Here is a 16,345-nt window from a genome sequence, read left to right as displayed (position 1 = left end):
TTGGACACGATGCTCTACTTTTGGTTGCCCAACTCCACAACCCCCGCTCTCTTCAGAAGCTCCTGCACCCGAGCTCCAGGCTGACCTGAGCACACGTCTCTGTCCCTGCGTTGCATCACACTCCCATATCTGCTGTACAGTCATTAGGATGAGAGGGTCCTCCTCACACATCTGCCTGCCAGCACGCCACTCAACTCCAGCATGTCCGCCTGCCAGTGTTCCACCAACTGCCATTCCCGATTCATGTCCCATTCATCTAGTGTAGAATAAAAGCCTTGCCTGCTTCCCCAGGACACCCATCCCTTCCGTGGCCTTTTCTTTTTGGAGCGCGGCACAGGAGTGAGGATTAGCTTTAAAATGAATCGACTGCTGAGGTGCGCTCGGCAGGAATGCATGAATTTATACCTTGACTCAGCCAAGCTGCTTAGATTCAGATTTAGCTCAGGGATACGCCATGATTCTCCATTTATCTTTTATTACAGGTCTATTTGAACTCACTTTCTGTTCACATCCTGCCTTTATCTCCCTCTTAGATTTCAGTTGTTTTTTTTTTCAATCTCACACATTCGTCAACCTCATCGGCTTATTTTATTCGTCATCATTTTAATCACTGACTTGGCCAACACATCCTCCCTCCTATGGCATCACACACTGACGTGGGGAAAGTGGACTGTCCCTTCCAGCGCCGAAGGCAGTCTTCAGCGTTGCATGTTGACGCATTGGGTTTTCAATTCAAGCACATTCTGCCTCCCCCTTCATATTCTTACGCTGCGTAAAAGACATACATACATCAGCCATTGCGCTCATCGCATTCTACACCTAACAACGTGTCAACTGCTATGTCAGTCACTGGCAGCGTCAGTGGCCAAACTTCAATGAGGTTGGTTTTATAGAGGGATTTGGATTAAACAAGCATGTGAGAAATCTTCACCGCAATGTGCTAGTACAGATTATCAGGACTGTCGTCTTCGGACCTCAGGACTCTAGTCCTGTGCTTATGTGCCTTGAAATCACTTCCCGAATGTTCCACAAATCCAGTTCCTGCCCATGCTTTTTTATCTTTATTTTTACGTCACCAAGGCAGGCGGAGACTGTGATGCATGAGAACTGACCCCACTCTCTTGTGATAGTTTCAATGGAAGTGCATTCACAACGTCCTGCACTAAAACTAATCCCATCTAAATTGTGCTAAAGAGCAACATGTAATGGAAGAAGACACCTGATCTCCAAGGGAGGAAGTCGTAGCTGGAGCTGCTTTTTAGTTCTATTAACATCTGAATGTTAACTGAAAATTCTGTTGATAAATCTCAACCATTTTGTCACATTAATGAAATGTATGTGAGTGAATAGTTGACTGAATATAATGTATTTCAACAAAAGTCAACGCACAGAAATCCAAGTGGACGAGCAGCAATGATGCCCATCTCTGCTGTCCCCACTTCCCTACCTCCAGTGACAGCACAGGTGATATATGCAGGTTGGCCGGTGGGTGTGCGTGGTGTCACCATAATGGAGCGGTAAAGCAGCGAGCATTATAGATTGAGAGTTAGCTGGCTCATCCATGAATCTGCCCTTAACTGTTCTTCTTTCTTTGTGGCCGTAACGATCGGCCGGCTCCCCTCTGTCACCGTATTTCCTCCATCTTCGTTTGGAAGCTAAGATATATCTCTCCATAAAAGCCGGCACAAAGAGGGTTGGAGAGGATCGGCCGCTCCGCTCTACAAAAGCCTCAGTGCTGCTGGCTGATAATGACTTTGCGGAGAGAAGGGAAGCTGATGGCCTGGCGAACGTTGGAAAGGCCCATTCTCCTCCACACAAAGACATGCTCTCACTCAAGATCAGGCTAGCATGATGCTATTTGTGATGCACACGTGTGCATCCCTGCCCTCTTCCCTTTCTCTCATCAAGTTCTCCCTTCACACGCACTCGCTCTCTTTCTGTGGAGTGTCTTGTTAAAGGATGCTAATATAGAACACGACAAAGCCCCAGAAGACAAAACACTTCCTCTCTAGAGCCGTTCATCTTGATGCAGATCCCTTCCCCTTCTAAGGAGGGGTCTGCTGAAAAGCTTGATTCTCACTCTCGCTCAGACATTTCCTGGTGCCTTTTCAGTCCCGCCTTATTAGTCACTGACGTTGGAAGGTTTGCGATGAATTCCTCCCTCACTTCCTGTCCAGTGGTCTTAACTGTACTCCGCGTTTGTGTTCTACCTGCAGATAAGTGGGTGCGAGGCCGGGCCATCGACCGTGGCGAGGTGGACATGGGCACCCAACAGAGTCAAGCCATTCCTCCAGGACTCTTTTGGAGATTTTATATGACCGTGCATCATCCAACCTACGTAAAGTTCAACCTCTCCTTGTCGCACAACGCGCTGCTAGGGGTGTACGGACGCCGGAACATACCGCCTACTCACACACAGGTAAGTCAGGCCCACTGCCTAATCATTCCTCGCTAGTATCCCAAATGAAGACAAGCCTTTGAGGGACCAGCAGTAGAGAGTTCAAGCCTTGTTACGATCTACAGATCCTTCAACAACAAACATGGGTGTCTTCTTTTGGCAAACCTTGTCTTTCCCCCTCACTTCCTTTTCTCTTTCTTACCGACTTAAGATACCATTGAGGGTACGATTCGTGACTCACATGAATGTGTTTGCGAGTTAATCGCGAGGGGCATCATATTCTCCAAGTTTGTCATCGGCAATTGTGCCTTCCGTCTGTGCTCTGCATTCATTTTGGGCGTATTTCTGCACGTTTCCACAAAGCTTACGCATGTGGATCAAATGAAGCAGTACCACTGTAAACCGTGGGGGGGCAGTGTTGCTGTTAGTAGCCGATGTGTAGCTCTAATGAGACAGGAAGAAGACATGACACTGGTGGAAATTCTCCGTCCTCCAGTGGCAATATTTTTAAAGGCGTCACCGACCAGCGCCTGCTAGAACGTTGCCTCTGTTTCCCTCTTCTGTGCCAGAGCTACATGACTGAGGCTGCTCCCCCTGGTGGATATATTGGTGAACAGCAATACCAATGTAAAGAACTTATGGAAGCATGTGACCAGCGACGGTAACATTGTTCCAAACAGACGGGTACCATTCTGTACGTAAAGGAAGCATGAAGTGTCCTAATAACAATTTCAGCCTTTTCCTTTGGGTCTCAGATCTGTTCGGGGTTGAATGATGCAAGGTGGTTGTTAATCTGATGCCACTTGTCACACTCACTGATTAATGTCTTGGTATGAAGATGGTGTGAAAATGAAGGTCTCACAGGCTTTGCACGCAGCCTTGAGTGAACTTAAGGAATTATAAGAATGTGACTTAAAGTTGTTTAAGTTATGAAGGGATCAAAAAAGAGGATGAGATGCCATTCAAATTGTCAGAACTCATAAAGCTCTTCAAGGTAACGTCAAGTGGAAAAGGTAAAAAGGATGTTTTGCCTTGTCTAGCTTTGCAGAATAGGTTTAAACCTGAGGTGATAATAATAATAATAAAAAAAAAGAAAAACAATTTCGCTGTCGAACCTCTCCTACATGGAATGAAATGATCTTCAATGACAAAAAAAAATGGAAACGCATTTGAGGAAAACATGAGAAACCATTGAAAAAGACTTCTAATGAGTTTTTTTCATACTTTGCAACACTCAGAATACGCTGCTTGATGGACTGCGTGTTAGCAAATCTGTTTGGTACGTCCCAATCATGTCTCTCATCTGCTCAGAACATTTTGTCTGTGCAGCGGCTCGATACTTAGACGTGGCCTCAGCACTTATTATGCAAAGTATTTTGGTGCCCAAGCATGCATGTCAATCGGGACACAAAATCGTCCACGTATTTCCCAGTTATACGTGGATTTCTGACGGCACCCAGCCTTGAGGACTATTTGGTCCAAGATATCCGTAAAATACTGTCTAAAAACGTCAGACCGCAATACAAGAGGAACAACAAGAGCAACAACAACAAAGGTTCAATACACAAACCGGGACGTCGAGGAAGAGAATGACCTGCGAGCCACGCCCCACAGAGTCAAGTGGGAGCAGGCAGTGGAACTACCAAACAAAGGCAGTGGATGTGACAGTGCTGATGCACGACCACTTACCTACCCGGCTAAGTGTCATGACGTTGATCTTAGTTTGGCTTCTCCACTCACGTCTCATTGGAGTCTTTGACTAGCAATTTCAACAGCCATGAAATGGACAGAATAAATGACAACGTCCTTTAAAAATGGCAAGCTGCATCCCTCACTGGTGAAGTCTCAAAAAAGACTTCCCAACTGTGATGCGGAGACATAACTGATACGTCTCCTGTCGGTATAATGAAGCACCTCATTTAGACTAATGGCTTGATGGAGTGGAAGCGTTGGAGCTGCCGATGACTCATTAGGCTTGTCAGAAATGAAACCTGTCGCGTCAGTCTGAGCCTCTGTCCTCCGTCTTGTGTTTGGTGGCCATGTCCTCCATCCTCAGAGCAGCATTTGACTTTTCAGTGCCGCCTCTTGAAAGCATTGGATCTCTGCGAGCGGAGCCTCAGAACGGCACCGTCACAAAATCAATGCATGAACATGGTAATGTGTGTAAAGCAGAAGAGTTGACGGTGCGCGCTGACAGTCTCTGAGGCGCAGGGTTTTTTAACATCAGGGCACCTCGGCTTTCACCTGTATGAAGAGGTCTAATTAGCCACTTTTTTTTTTTTTTGACACCGGTGCGACACACAACCCTCTGGGGGAGTAAATGCTCGCGAGTTCAAGAGGGTTTGAGAATAGAGGGAAAGAGAGCAGGAGGTTGGGAGGGGTGAGCAGGAAGCGCAGAAGGGTTTGAACTGATAAAATAATAGTCAGATCCATTTGAGAATCAGAGGAGAGAAGTGGCATGTCAAGCTGAAGCGTCCCACGAGGAAGGAGGCTGGGGGCGCGGGAGGCTGTCATGGGTGACAATTTCTTCCTCATTTCTGCGGACGCGTATCTTACCGTTCACTTTTAATATCCTGACTGGATTCACTTCAGCCGGGCCCTCGTCCTATTGCGCACCATCTGCGCCTTTGAAACCTTAACCCAGCAATAGCCACACATGGCCGCGCAGGGATTGGCTGGCAGCTCTTCTATTAATGCAGTGTGTGCGTGCACTTGTTCCCTCCAAACACACACCCATCTCTGATTGTGTTATCCCATTGTGTTCAGTTCGACTTTGTGAAACTGCTGGATGGGAAGGCGCTGCCCAGGTCCTTGGCTGATCCCATCTCGGCTGCCAAATCTCCGCGAGGGCTGCTGCTGAGCGGCCTCCAAGAAACCGGCTTCATTGAATACATGGACCCCGGCACCTGGCACCTTGCGCTCTACAATGACGGACGCAGCTTGGAGCAAGTGCTGCTCCACAGCACTCCAATAGGTGAGGACTGTTTCTGCACTGTGTGGCGAGTTTGTCACTCTCTTGCCCTTTACACACTTACGCGTGCAGATATGTGAAGACATTAGTGCTTTGGAAGTCATTGACATTTGAAGGCAACTTTTCCTTCCACCAGAGTCAGCTTGGCATGGCAAGAGACAGGCATGGGGAAGGGGAGGACAGCTCATGTAGTAATGACAGGGCTTGCTAACTGCGGCTCATTGCTATGACACACACGGATGGCAGCGTAAATTGAAGGATGTGAATAATGCAAGAGTACGTGGCTGAATATAGACAAGTGGATAATTACCAGGGCACTTTCTGCACTCCCACCATGTCCAGTAGTCGAGGAGAATACAGTGGGGAAGTTGCACCAGTCTTTCTTCATGTCAATGTTTTATTCTTATGTATCTGAACTGATCCATCCACCATCACGGCGCACGTACAGCACTGAATATTAGGACGAAAATATAACAGTAAATGACATTAGAGCGCACCGGAATATTAGCTCCACGCACTAAATTTCAGAAGGAAAATAGATCTTGTTTATCCATGAGCTGCAGTGGTCTCTAAGCCGTGAGTGCAGTGGTGCTGTCTGCACTGTAGAAAGGCTTCAAAACGCATGAGGGTCACTTCAAAAGTAGTTTGGGAAACAAGCTCCAGCGTGGAGACGAACTCAAATGTGCTGTTTTTGCCCACATGTCTGAAGTTCCGACACCACAGCCGCTCTCAGCTGCTGCTTCTCGTCTCCGGTCCTCCAAAAGATCAGCTCTGTGGGACACGTGGGCAAAATCAGGAGCGCGAGGTCAAATGATGAAAAGCACCTGTGATTTCATTGGCTTGATGTGACAAAAGTAGTGGTTTATAGTCCGGAAATTACAGTCATCATACAGGTAGAGTTTCATCTGCTGGAGGTGTGACCTTTTCTCCATGATGTTCCCTGCGTGGTCTTTTGAGGTCCAGCCTGGTGCTGTGCTTGCGTCACACCCTCTGCCTTGCCATCTCTACACCAAAAAGCTGGGGCCACTTATTAAGGTCAAGTCGGTCAGCTGTGTTTAAACAGTGTGTGGGTGGTCGTCCACTGACTTGGCCACCAACTCCTGCGATGAGACACTCATCATCCAACTTGACGTCTTAAAACATACTATCAATTAAACAGTTTCGATGACTTTTTTTGTATTTATTGCCACTTTGTTTTCTTAAGTGATCTGAATGTATGCTGTTTTCCATCATCGTTTCTTTCTTTTTCCTTCGCTGATGCAAAGCCTCCCTGTATCCAGGTGGGAGTAGCAGTCAGATGCTAAACATTTGACATGTGTCGTGACGTTTGTGTTGCGAAACAATGTGCCGCCTTTAATCTGAGTGAGAATTGCCAATTATACGAAACAAGCTACAAGCTGTCGGTGTTCACGGCAGATGATTATGTGGTTTTAGTTTGGATAGCATCACGATGGAGCCCCGCAGGATCCGCCAAAAGAGGTGTTTATTAGTGTTTATTTTGCAGTTCAGAATGTTCTCAGCTTCAAAGAGAAAAAGCCATGTGGTTTGGGGCTTTTTTACATAAACACCCATCGAAGGAGGCGGTTGTCGATTATTCAGTGCCCCATTTTGGATTTGAGTCCCAATGTTTCCTGTGTCGTCGAAGCAGATACAACCACCACTGATGGGCCAAGAACAGCAGCAGATACTCATGGACCATTGTTCGACTCTGTGAATTAACTCGGCTCGAGATGCAATATTTATGGGTTGATGTCAAAGGTCACCTCCCTGCTCATTTACACGTCTAACAAGGGCTACAAACAGGCTGCGTTGTTTTCAGACAGGCAGACTGTCTAACTGTCTAATAAGAGACTCCGAGTGCTGTGGTGGGAGCTGGAGCTTTGTTGGGGGGAAGTGGGCTGGGGGGGTGGTTTACGGAGAAATGAGATGATCTCTGTCGGGAAATTGAGCTTTTCTGCGGCAAATAGTAACTGGATACAAGAAAGAAACTGAGCGTATAAATAAGAGAATGGCAAAGGACCATTGTACATAAACTAAAATCAATACAGCTGACTATGGCAGGAGAAGAGAAAATAGGAGCGCTTGAGTGAAGGAAGCACGTTTCAAACCCTGCTTGTTTGGATGCTTGAATTCCATTTACCTGCCTCTGCATTTCAGTAGTTCTGAGGTTTGTGGTTCTGTGCTAATTGTTTTTAGCGCAGATTTTTCCGCAGCACATACAGTATATTTGTTGGTTTAAAAGTAAACTTGAAGCTTGAAGCAACTTTATCTGAGTACGCCAAAGTCAGGATGTCAGGAACAGAAGAGCCACAGTAGAAATAAAGAAGAACGTTTATTCATGAGCGTCTGAATCTCAGTCCAAAACACAAAGGAATCCATAACTCCAAATAAATCCAGAACCAGAGCGCAATAAAATGCAAAATACCAAGAGTCTGAAGGGAAGAAAAAAAACCATGGAGGCATGCAGGCTAAACAGAAGGCGCTGGGCAAAGTAGTCATAAATAACAACAAAGAATTACAAAAAAAACATTTGGCAGAACCAAGATAATCTAGAAATTGATGACACATGAGCAAAGTTTGTTTGATTGCAGAAAGAACATTTATTTCAAACAACCATAGCCTCATTACTGTGGTTGTTATAAGTATGATTTGCATTACTACTTTGAAACCCAGTGACGGTACAGATTCTATTGGTTGCTTTTGAATATTTGGATAGAATGTTTCGTATTTTTGAGTGGTAGACTGCTGTTCTTCTACATACAAGCAGGTGAAGCGTCAGTTGCCAAAACATTTTTTTTAATAAAACAAGCAATTAAAACATAAACCAGGATATACCGAAACATTACATGTCCATTACATGACCTTCATAATCTTTAGGGCTCTGAATTGGCATACATACAGATCTCGATACAGGAGTGGTGATACTGCATATTGTGACACAGTAAGTTCAGCAATACACTGTAAAACAGTCATCGTGTTAAGGGGAAAATCAGATCATGCAGTACAATATTATGTGCATGAAAACAAGACTTTCAGTCAAATGTTTCAGGCCAACAGAGGAAGGCATCGCTCCCTTAATCAAACAATAACTCCAGTTTATGGAAAGATGTAAATGTTAGTATTAAACACATGTCACACAGCAGCAGCATATCCAAGTATCTATGAATGAAATATTCATATAGCCGAATTAAAATATCAAGACAATTTCACGCAATGAAATATCATGATATTTCAGGAAAAATAGCGATACAATACTGCGATATTTGAGCGTGTGGATATTTTCCTAAGCCACTGAATCATCTCTAGTCCAGTACGAGCTGAGTCACATATCTTATTCTCTGACTCCAAACCCACCACTGATACAGATACAGCCTTGAGCTCATTATGAGTAAACACATGTGGGATTATGTGCATCAGGTAATCGTGTATTTTGTGCTTTTCACCTGTACGTTGACATACATTTGACTTTTCATTACTTTATTGTATTTATTTTTAATACTCGCTGTGATGGTCCGATCCCCTCAAACGTCACGTTGTCAAATGGCTTTGTTTCATAAGGAGTTTCTTGCTCACAGAAGCGTTAAACTGAGAAATTGCAGCCTTGAAACACACAAAGGCATCATCCTTATCCTGAGCCAGGAAATGAGTCCTCGGGCCTCAGACACCGTCTGTACGTCCGCCGTCCTGGTGCTAGCATGACTCTCTGTTCCTCCCTTGAAACCTCAAAGACCCTGCGATGGTGTGACAGTTCAGCTCACCTCCACCGTCACTCTGTGGGAACATTAGGCATGTGCATATAGATATGTGGAGGATAATAAGGTAGGCGGAAACATGAAGTTACCTTTGAAAGCACTCGGTATTTAATGAAGTCTCAAGCCTTTGGTGGGTTCCAGACACTGACCCTGAGTAAAGAAAGCTAAGCATGAAAATTGGTCGTCCAAAGAAAGGGCATCATAAATACATTAATACATGAATAATAGCGGGGTTAATGCGCAGATATTGCCATTAGCTGAGGAGCTGATTTCTTTGTCCATAAAGCCAGAGGATGATAAAGCATGGCTGAGCGTATACAGGCTCATAAAGTGCATGGCAAGGATCATTTGACCAATCAGAAGCCGGGGCGGCGAGCGCTCGCTTCATAATATGGTTTAACTGTGATAACTCATGGCATGAGCGGTTCCTTCCAGAGAAGGATGACCGCGCACACACACTTTCACACAGGTGCTGGTTTTATTGTTGAGACAGTGGCCTGATAGATGGAGGGCGCCTGCGCCCCCCTGAGCGCCCCCTCTGTATGAACAAGAACGTACTGACCTTGCAGATGAGTTTTTGCTCATTGTCAGATGCAGTTTTTCTAACACGTCCAGGTCTTTTCCTCCTCTGGAATAGTGAGGAAAGTACACAGGTGGAGGGGTGTTTGAGTGGCCGTGACTGTGTGGGGGAGAGATGACTGCCACTCTGTCTCTCCATCAGAGTGAGTGTGACAGGTGATGGAGGTGAGAATGACTTTGGTTTCTGTAGCGGAGCGCTGGCGGGGAGGAGGATGCCTGTCTCATTAGCATGTGTCACGTGCGCCTCAAGGCGAGTGGCGCTTAATAACCGTGCAGGCATGTGCTCGGCCTGTCCGCGTGCCGCGTCCGGGATTTGTCATGCGCGCTCCCTGAACTGGGCGAGTCGCGGGACTGTGGTTTGGAGGAGCGGGGCAGGACGACGGCGGGTCAAATAAAGGATGACGTCCCTGACTCTTATTTTAATTACTCTATCTAGGTTAGAGCTCCAGTTCCACAGAAGCAGCAGCTTTGTTCACTCGACAGCTCCAGCTGGAAGACCTGCACGGCGGCGGCACCCGATGAAATGCAGCTTATATGTAATTTCAAATGTCATGCTGACTTTGCCAAGCTATTGCTCTCCTGCAGCATTGCTGTGACAGATGAATGTGGTGTCGGGGAATACTCCTGAGTCCAGCGGGCAGTGGATGTATGGATTTCAGCGGCTGATGATTTGAATGGATGTGTGAATCGTGGTGGAGCTCGGGTCAGAGCAGATTATAGGAGCTGATGAAGGGTGATGTGAGAGGCTTGTTGTTGTGGGACCTAAACTGAGCATCGACTCTGACACCTACTACACAGGAGTACGCTCTCTACTTAAGTTGGGGGGGGGGGGTTTTCCTGGCTTCAGAAGAAAATATGCTGCTGTGTTAGCATGTTAAGAGATTGTCTTATCTTGTAAACTTATTTTGTATGTCTGCTCTCAGAAATGAACACCAGTCCAAAATCTTTCAGAGGTGAACTGAAGCCTCCACATTCACGTATCTGAATCGAATTGCATCTTTTTGCATCATGAAAACAGGGTCTTCCATCTGTGTACATTCATTCACATTATAGTACATGTGTCAACAGTACTTCTGTATGGCTGGATGCAGTACTCCCAGCTGAGGCGAGATACCCAACACACCCTTGGGGCAATACATACCAAACAATGTACTCTGTTAACGTCAACAGCGTTTATACAAAACTGTAATACCATGGTATTTATTCTATCTTGAAAACAAAAAAAACTGATGGTGTGAAAGATTCACCAACTTTGCAGCAGCAGGAGGGGACCGTCAAGAAAAGTGACCCCCCCCCAGAGCTACCAGTCCCAACAACAACAAGAACACAAACGCACGCAAGAAACATGGGTCCAGCTTCAGGCCAGTGACTCAGTCCATAATTCATTGGTCAACATCGCGGATCAGATGCGATTGGACTGATGTCGGTCAAAACACAAATACATGCACAATATGCCGGTAAAAACAGGTAAAACAGGGCAGCAACGAGAGGATACCATCTTTAGCACAACCGCGCCGCCGCCACCAAACCACTGATGCCACTCCAAACTTTACAGTAGCTCGACAAGTCCTGGAGGCAAGACGAGAGAAAAGTGAAAGTGAAAGAAAGAACATTGCTATTTTTGTGTGATATCGCTTGTGCAGGAGCCAGTGAGTTGACTGTCCTATGCCAAGCAGCTTTCATGGACACTTCCCAGCCCAAATATGTCATGCCTTTAATGGACTTAACTTTATGATCCCATCACATATATTGTTTGATTGTAGCCTAGAAGGGAGGAAAAGGTTACTGTAGCCTGTCTCTCAGCATGTTTTCAAAAGTTTGTTCTCTCCTAATTTATCTCTCCATCCGTGACTTGTTACTGTTCCAGATTAGAATCTTCCTTCCTTCGAGCAGCGACGCTGATTACAAGATTGTAGCAGAGTATTTCCTCCTGATTTGCACCAAACGTTTGATTGTTTCATTTCTAAATTCAGTCGTACAGCTTTAAAACACACGTGCGCTTTAATGGCTCAGAATAAATCAGTGTTTCATACGCCCCGGCTCGCAGCCCTGGTGTTGCAGCTCGGACGGTGTATCGAGATAAAACCCTGCTCCCTCCAGACTCTGCTGTATGGACTGAAGCTAACGGTTCGGCAAGTTTATAGAAGTCTCTCAAAGCATAAAAGCGTTGGATCTCATTATCTGGCTGGCCGCCGAATAAGATATGACAGGATGGACGGATGAATGGGAGAAAAAGTGGAGCGGTGGACTGAGGGCGGCTTATTAATGTCCGGCGTAATAGGGTGAAATACTTTCAGCCATTAGAGGGAATGTGATGTAACTGAGGATGATAGCGCTGACCGTGGCCATGCTGCGAGGGCGGCAGCAGCCTTCAGCACTTGTGCACCCACAAAGTCGTATTTCATGATGCTCAATCTCCTTCCAAACGGAGCTCTTGTAAACAGTTTGTTGATTAAACTTTGATGTTTGTAAATGCGCGCGCAGTGTGTTTCCAACCTGTAATGTGGCGTAATGTGCTTAGTGCTACTGAGTGTAAGTGAGTGCTTGGCCCTTCCCCAGAGAGTGATAGCAGCTGGATCAGACTAATCTAATACAGGCCGGCCGTCTGGGGAGTCATCCGTTGCTTATCGGATCTCTCATTCAATAACACAAACCATAGCCAGCCAACGCAACGGCTTCAAAAACCCCGTTCCTCCAACGTGTCGTGTCTATTGCAGAAACCATGGGCGGCTGCTCCACCGACTGTAACGGCAACGGCGAGTGTGTGGCCGGACACTGCCACTGCTTCGCCGGCTTCCTGGGTCCAGACTGCGCCAAAGGTAGGAAATTCATGTTCATGGATGAGGTTTCCATTTTCCTGTTTGTCAGCAGAACAGACCAAATGTGTTATTTGGTCGCTCAGAATGTTGCTTGTGACACTCGCCCAAGGCCATCTGTAGCAAGACCGCCAGTCTTTCGACTTGTTTTGAAGAAAACTTTTCCCTTTTTTTTTTTTTTTTTTTAGTCGCTAGAGGAAATGACACCAGTAATGGGTGTTCAGAGCGATGGCTGTGTGCTCGTTGAACCTTGGAATGATTATTAAATTTAATGGAATAATTACTGAGCATCCATTGTGCTTGCTGAAACAGTTTGCTATTGAGGGCTGCTCAGGAGTTAGTTCATGTCATGGAAGGGTATTCTATTGCTAGTTAGCACATTATTATAAACCATCTCTCTTCATAGAGAGATGGTTTATTTGTTCCCCTCCCAGCACAGTTCCAGCACAGTTCTAGCACTGTCCCAGCCGACTTCCAGCACAGTTCCAGCACAGTCCCAGCACAGTTCCAGCACAGTTCCAGCACAGTTCCAGCACAGTCCCAGCACAGTTCCAGCACAGTTCCAGCACAGTCCCAGCCGACCTCCAGCACAGTCACAGCACAGTCCCAGCTGACTTCCAGCACAGTTCCAGCACAGTTCCAGCACAGTCCCAGCACAGTTCCAGCACAGTCCCAGCACAGTTCCAGCACAGTTCCAGCACAGTCCCAGCCGACCTCCAGCACAGTCACAGCACAGTCCCAGCTGACTTCCAGCACAGTTCCAGCACAGTTCCAGCACAGTCCCAGCACAGTTCCAGCACAGTCCCAGCACAGTTCCAGCACAGTTCCAGCACAGTCCCAGCCGACCTCCAGCACAGTCACAGCACAGTCCCAGCTGACTTCCAGCACAGTTCCAGCACAGTTCCAGCACAGTCCCAGCACAGTTCCAGCACAGTCCCAGCACAGTTCCAGCACAGTTCCAGCACAGTCCCAGCTGACTTCCAGCACAGTTCCAGCACAGTCCCAGCCGACCTCCAGCACAGTCATAGCACAGTCCCAGCCAACTTCCAGCACAGTTCCAGCACAGTCCCAGCACAGTCACAGCACAGTCCCAGCACAGTTCCAGCACAGTCCCAGCACAGTCCCAGCACAGTCTCAGCCGACCTCCAGCACAGTTCCAGCACAGTCCCAGCCGACCTCCAGCACAGTCACAGCACAGTCCCAGCTGACTTCCAGCACAGTTCCAGCACAGTTCCAGCACAGTCCCAGCACAGTTCCAGCACAGTCCCAGCACAGTTCCAGCACAGTCCCAGCACAGTTCCAGCACAGTTCCAGCACAGTCCCAGCTGACTTCCAGCACAGTTCCAGCACAGTCCCAGCCGACCTCCAGCACAGTCATAGCACAGTCCCAGCCAACTTCCAGCACAGTTCCAGCACAGTCCCAGCACAGTTCCAGCACAGTCCCAGCACAGTCACAGCACAGTCCCAGCACAGTTCCAGCACAGTCCCAGCACAGTCCCAGCACAGTCTCAGCCGACCTCCAGCACAGTTCCAGCACAGTCCCAGCCGCTGGAGAGACCGCCTCTTTTTGAGGGAATGTCTGAATGTCTGAATAATGTAAACTCCACCTACTCATTGCGCTGCGAGGTGTGAACTGAACTTGGTACTTTCTCTTCATACACAAATACCGGAGTGACTAGTGAAAACTGGTCTCATGCCAACTTTGGTTGTGTTTCAGGACAACTCCAGAGTGTAATTAGGGCTCCACACATCACCCTCCCACTCAGTAAAGAGTCCCACGTCTCAGGAAAAGGTTCCTTGAGGAGCCCGTGTGTGGCAAGCTTGTGTTCACGAGACGACTTCTTCATGCTATTTCCATTCTTAAAGTTCGTGAATGGTGGTGTGCCATTCTATCAGTAGCTCTCCACATCAGCTGTGAAATGTTCATTTCCGATCTCGTCTTCTCTCCCAATCTCTTCATCGCTGACGCTTCTATCGCTTCTTCCTGCCTTTTTAGATGGAGACTCTGAAGCATACATCATCACTGTCACCTGTCTCCACCTGGTCCACCCTGCCTGCACTCCCCTCTTCACCTCCCTTGACTAAAATAATGTGCCATTCACACATTAGGCTTTTTGTCAGAGCGGTTGTTGACAACACGTTGTGTTTGACCAGATTTGTTTCCTCTTGTTTTCTCATCAACACACTTCCCGTCGCTTGTTTCTTAACTGGCATGGCTTTGTCTTCACTTTATTTTTCCTGGCTTCCATCTGGAAGATATTTACAAAGAAAAGTTGGTGTGAGAATTACCTCGGCTGTCGAGCGCGTCGTAGGCGTTAGCACCTGTTTGAGATGTAAACAGGTGCTTGAAAAGAGTGTAGCTGAGAAGCCATTTGTTTGAATCATGAAATGGCAAATCAAGTATTTCTTGGATTCTTTTTACGTCACTGTCCCCCCCCCCCATCGCTGCCTGTTATCTCGTCTGTGGGAACAGGTGATTTGATATCAACGTCCCATGATTTATTTACGCTCATCAATTATTCATGGCCTGCCTCTCATCTTGGCTCGTTCACTTGCGTTGTCATGGCTTTTTTTTGCTGGAAAAGTTGCCGAGTTTTGGCAAGCGTTCCGAAAGCACAAATTTAGCGCCGCGGGGAAACAGCGCGTTGGGTTTCATTAGGGATGGGGCCGGTCCATCCTTCCACAGGAGCTGCAGAAGAAAGGTGCTCACTCATTTGAAGTCTTGAGCTGCCGTGAGGCTTCTGGCCTCAGTGTGGGGGTGGATTGTGTGCGGGTGGATTCCCACTCCCGTCAGACGGAGACGGTCTCTCCGCCTAGGCCAACTGTCATTAGCTACACGGCTCCCATCTCTGCGCCATGATAGTTCGCTCTCGTTCGCTAAAGCCCCAACGCTCTCCTTCCTAATCTTTGGTTTTCACGATTGTTTTCACGGCCTGCTCGGAGGGGACGTGGGGCGGGGGGTGGATTTTCTGCCAGTCCTGGGCTGCGGCACTCGCCGGGCTCAGGTGGTGCTTGAGTAAATTGAAACAGCGTGAGGGATAAGCTCCAGTGTGTGTGTGTGTGTATATATATATATGTGTGTGTGAATTTGTATGTGTGTGTGTGTGTGCGTGTGATGGAAGGAGAGTGAGACAGAGGCTGTTGGAGGATTTGCTGAATCCGCGCACAAGCTGAGATAAGAGAGCGTAGCCCCACTCACAGTGGGTTACTGCGGTCTCGCAGCTAATATACTGCAGCGCGGGCTGTGTGTCGTACTGAGGATGTGGTTTCCACGTGTGTCGCAGATTCCTGCCCGGTGCTGTGCAGCGGTAACGGCGTGTACGAGAAGGGCAGGTGCGTGTGCCTGGCGGGATGGAAGGGGGCAGAGTGCAATGTAGAGGAAGGTCAATGCATCGACCCCACCTGCTCCAACCACGGAACCTGCATCCAGGGGATCTGCATATGCACTCCAGCCTACAAGGGGGTCAACTGTGAGCAAGGTAATGTCACACACGACGGGCCTCGGCCACCACAGGTTTTCTATCAGTCACGTCAACAGAGCACTCTTGTGGGCTTGTACTCTGTCGCACAGTTCGCAGTCGAGGATCGACTATTTAAATTCAAGGTCTGTTTTGTCGAGTTCCGAGACAGCGCTTGTTGAATATGAGGCCCCATATTCCATGAATTATCCCTTTCCCTGGCCAGTGATTCAGCCCTGAGCGACCACACCATATTTCCTAGCCGGAGTGCACTCTCTCCATGTGGACCTTGGACCAAACTACCTCAAATAAATACATTAAATAATCATTCTTTTAATTTTATTCAAGATTATTATTGTTAATATTATTTG

At 47.3% G+C, this 16,345-nt stretch overlaps 1 protein-coding gene across 3 annotated transcripts in view; it reads left to right on the top strand.

Moving 5' to 3' along the window:
* The window catches only part of tenm1 (teneurin transmembrane protein 1), a 229,552-nt gene that overhangs the window by 124,675 nt on the left and 88,532 nt on the right, over nucleotides 1-16,345 (top strand). For all 3 annotated transcript variants that reach the window (XM_053879956.1, XM_053879955.1, XM_053879954.1), the window contains 4 exons: nucleotides 2,217-2,419; nucleotides 5,165-5,372; nucleotides 12,418-12,519; nucleotides 15,801-15,995. In XM_053879956.1, coding sequence (XP_053735931.1) covers nucleotides 2,217-2,419; nucleotides 5,165-5,372; nucleotides 12,418-12,519; nucleotides 15,801-15,995 — 708 coding nt within the window. The remainder of the gene's footprint in view (nucleotides 1-2,216; nucleotides 2,420-5,164; nucleotides 5,373-12,417; nucleotides 12,520-15,800; nucleotides 15,996-16,345) is intronic.

Source organism: Synchiropus splendidus, chromosome 11 (assembly GCF_027744825.2).
Source record: "Synchiropus splendidus isolate RoL2022-P1 chromosome 11, RoL_Sspl_1.0, whole genome shotgun sequence".
In the NCBI taxonomy this organism is placed as follows: domain Eukaryota; kingdom Metazoa; phylum Chordata; class Actinopteri; order Syngnathiformes; family Callionymidae; genus Synchiropus; species Synchiropus splendidus.
Note: the sequence above shows the minus strand (reverse complement) of the source record. Positions and strands in the feature narration are given on the sequence as shown.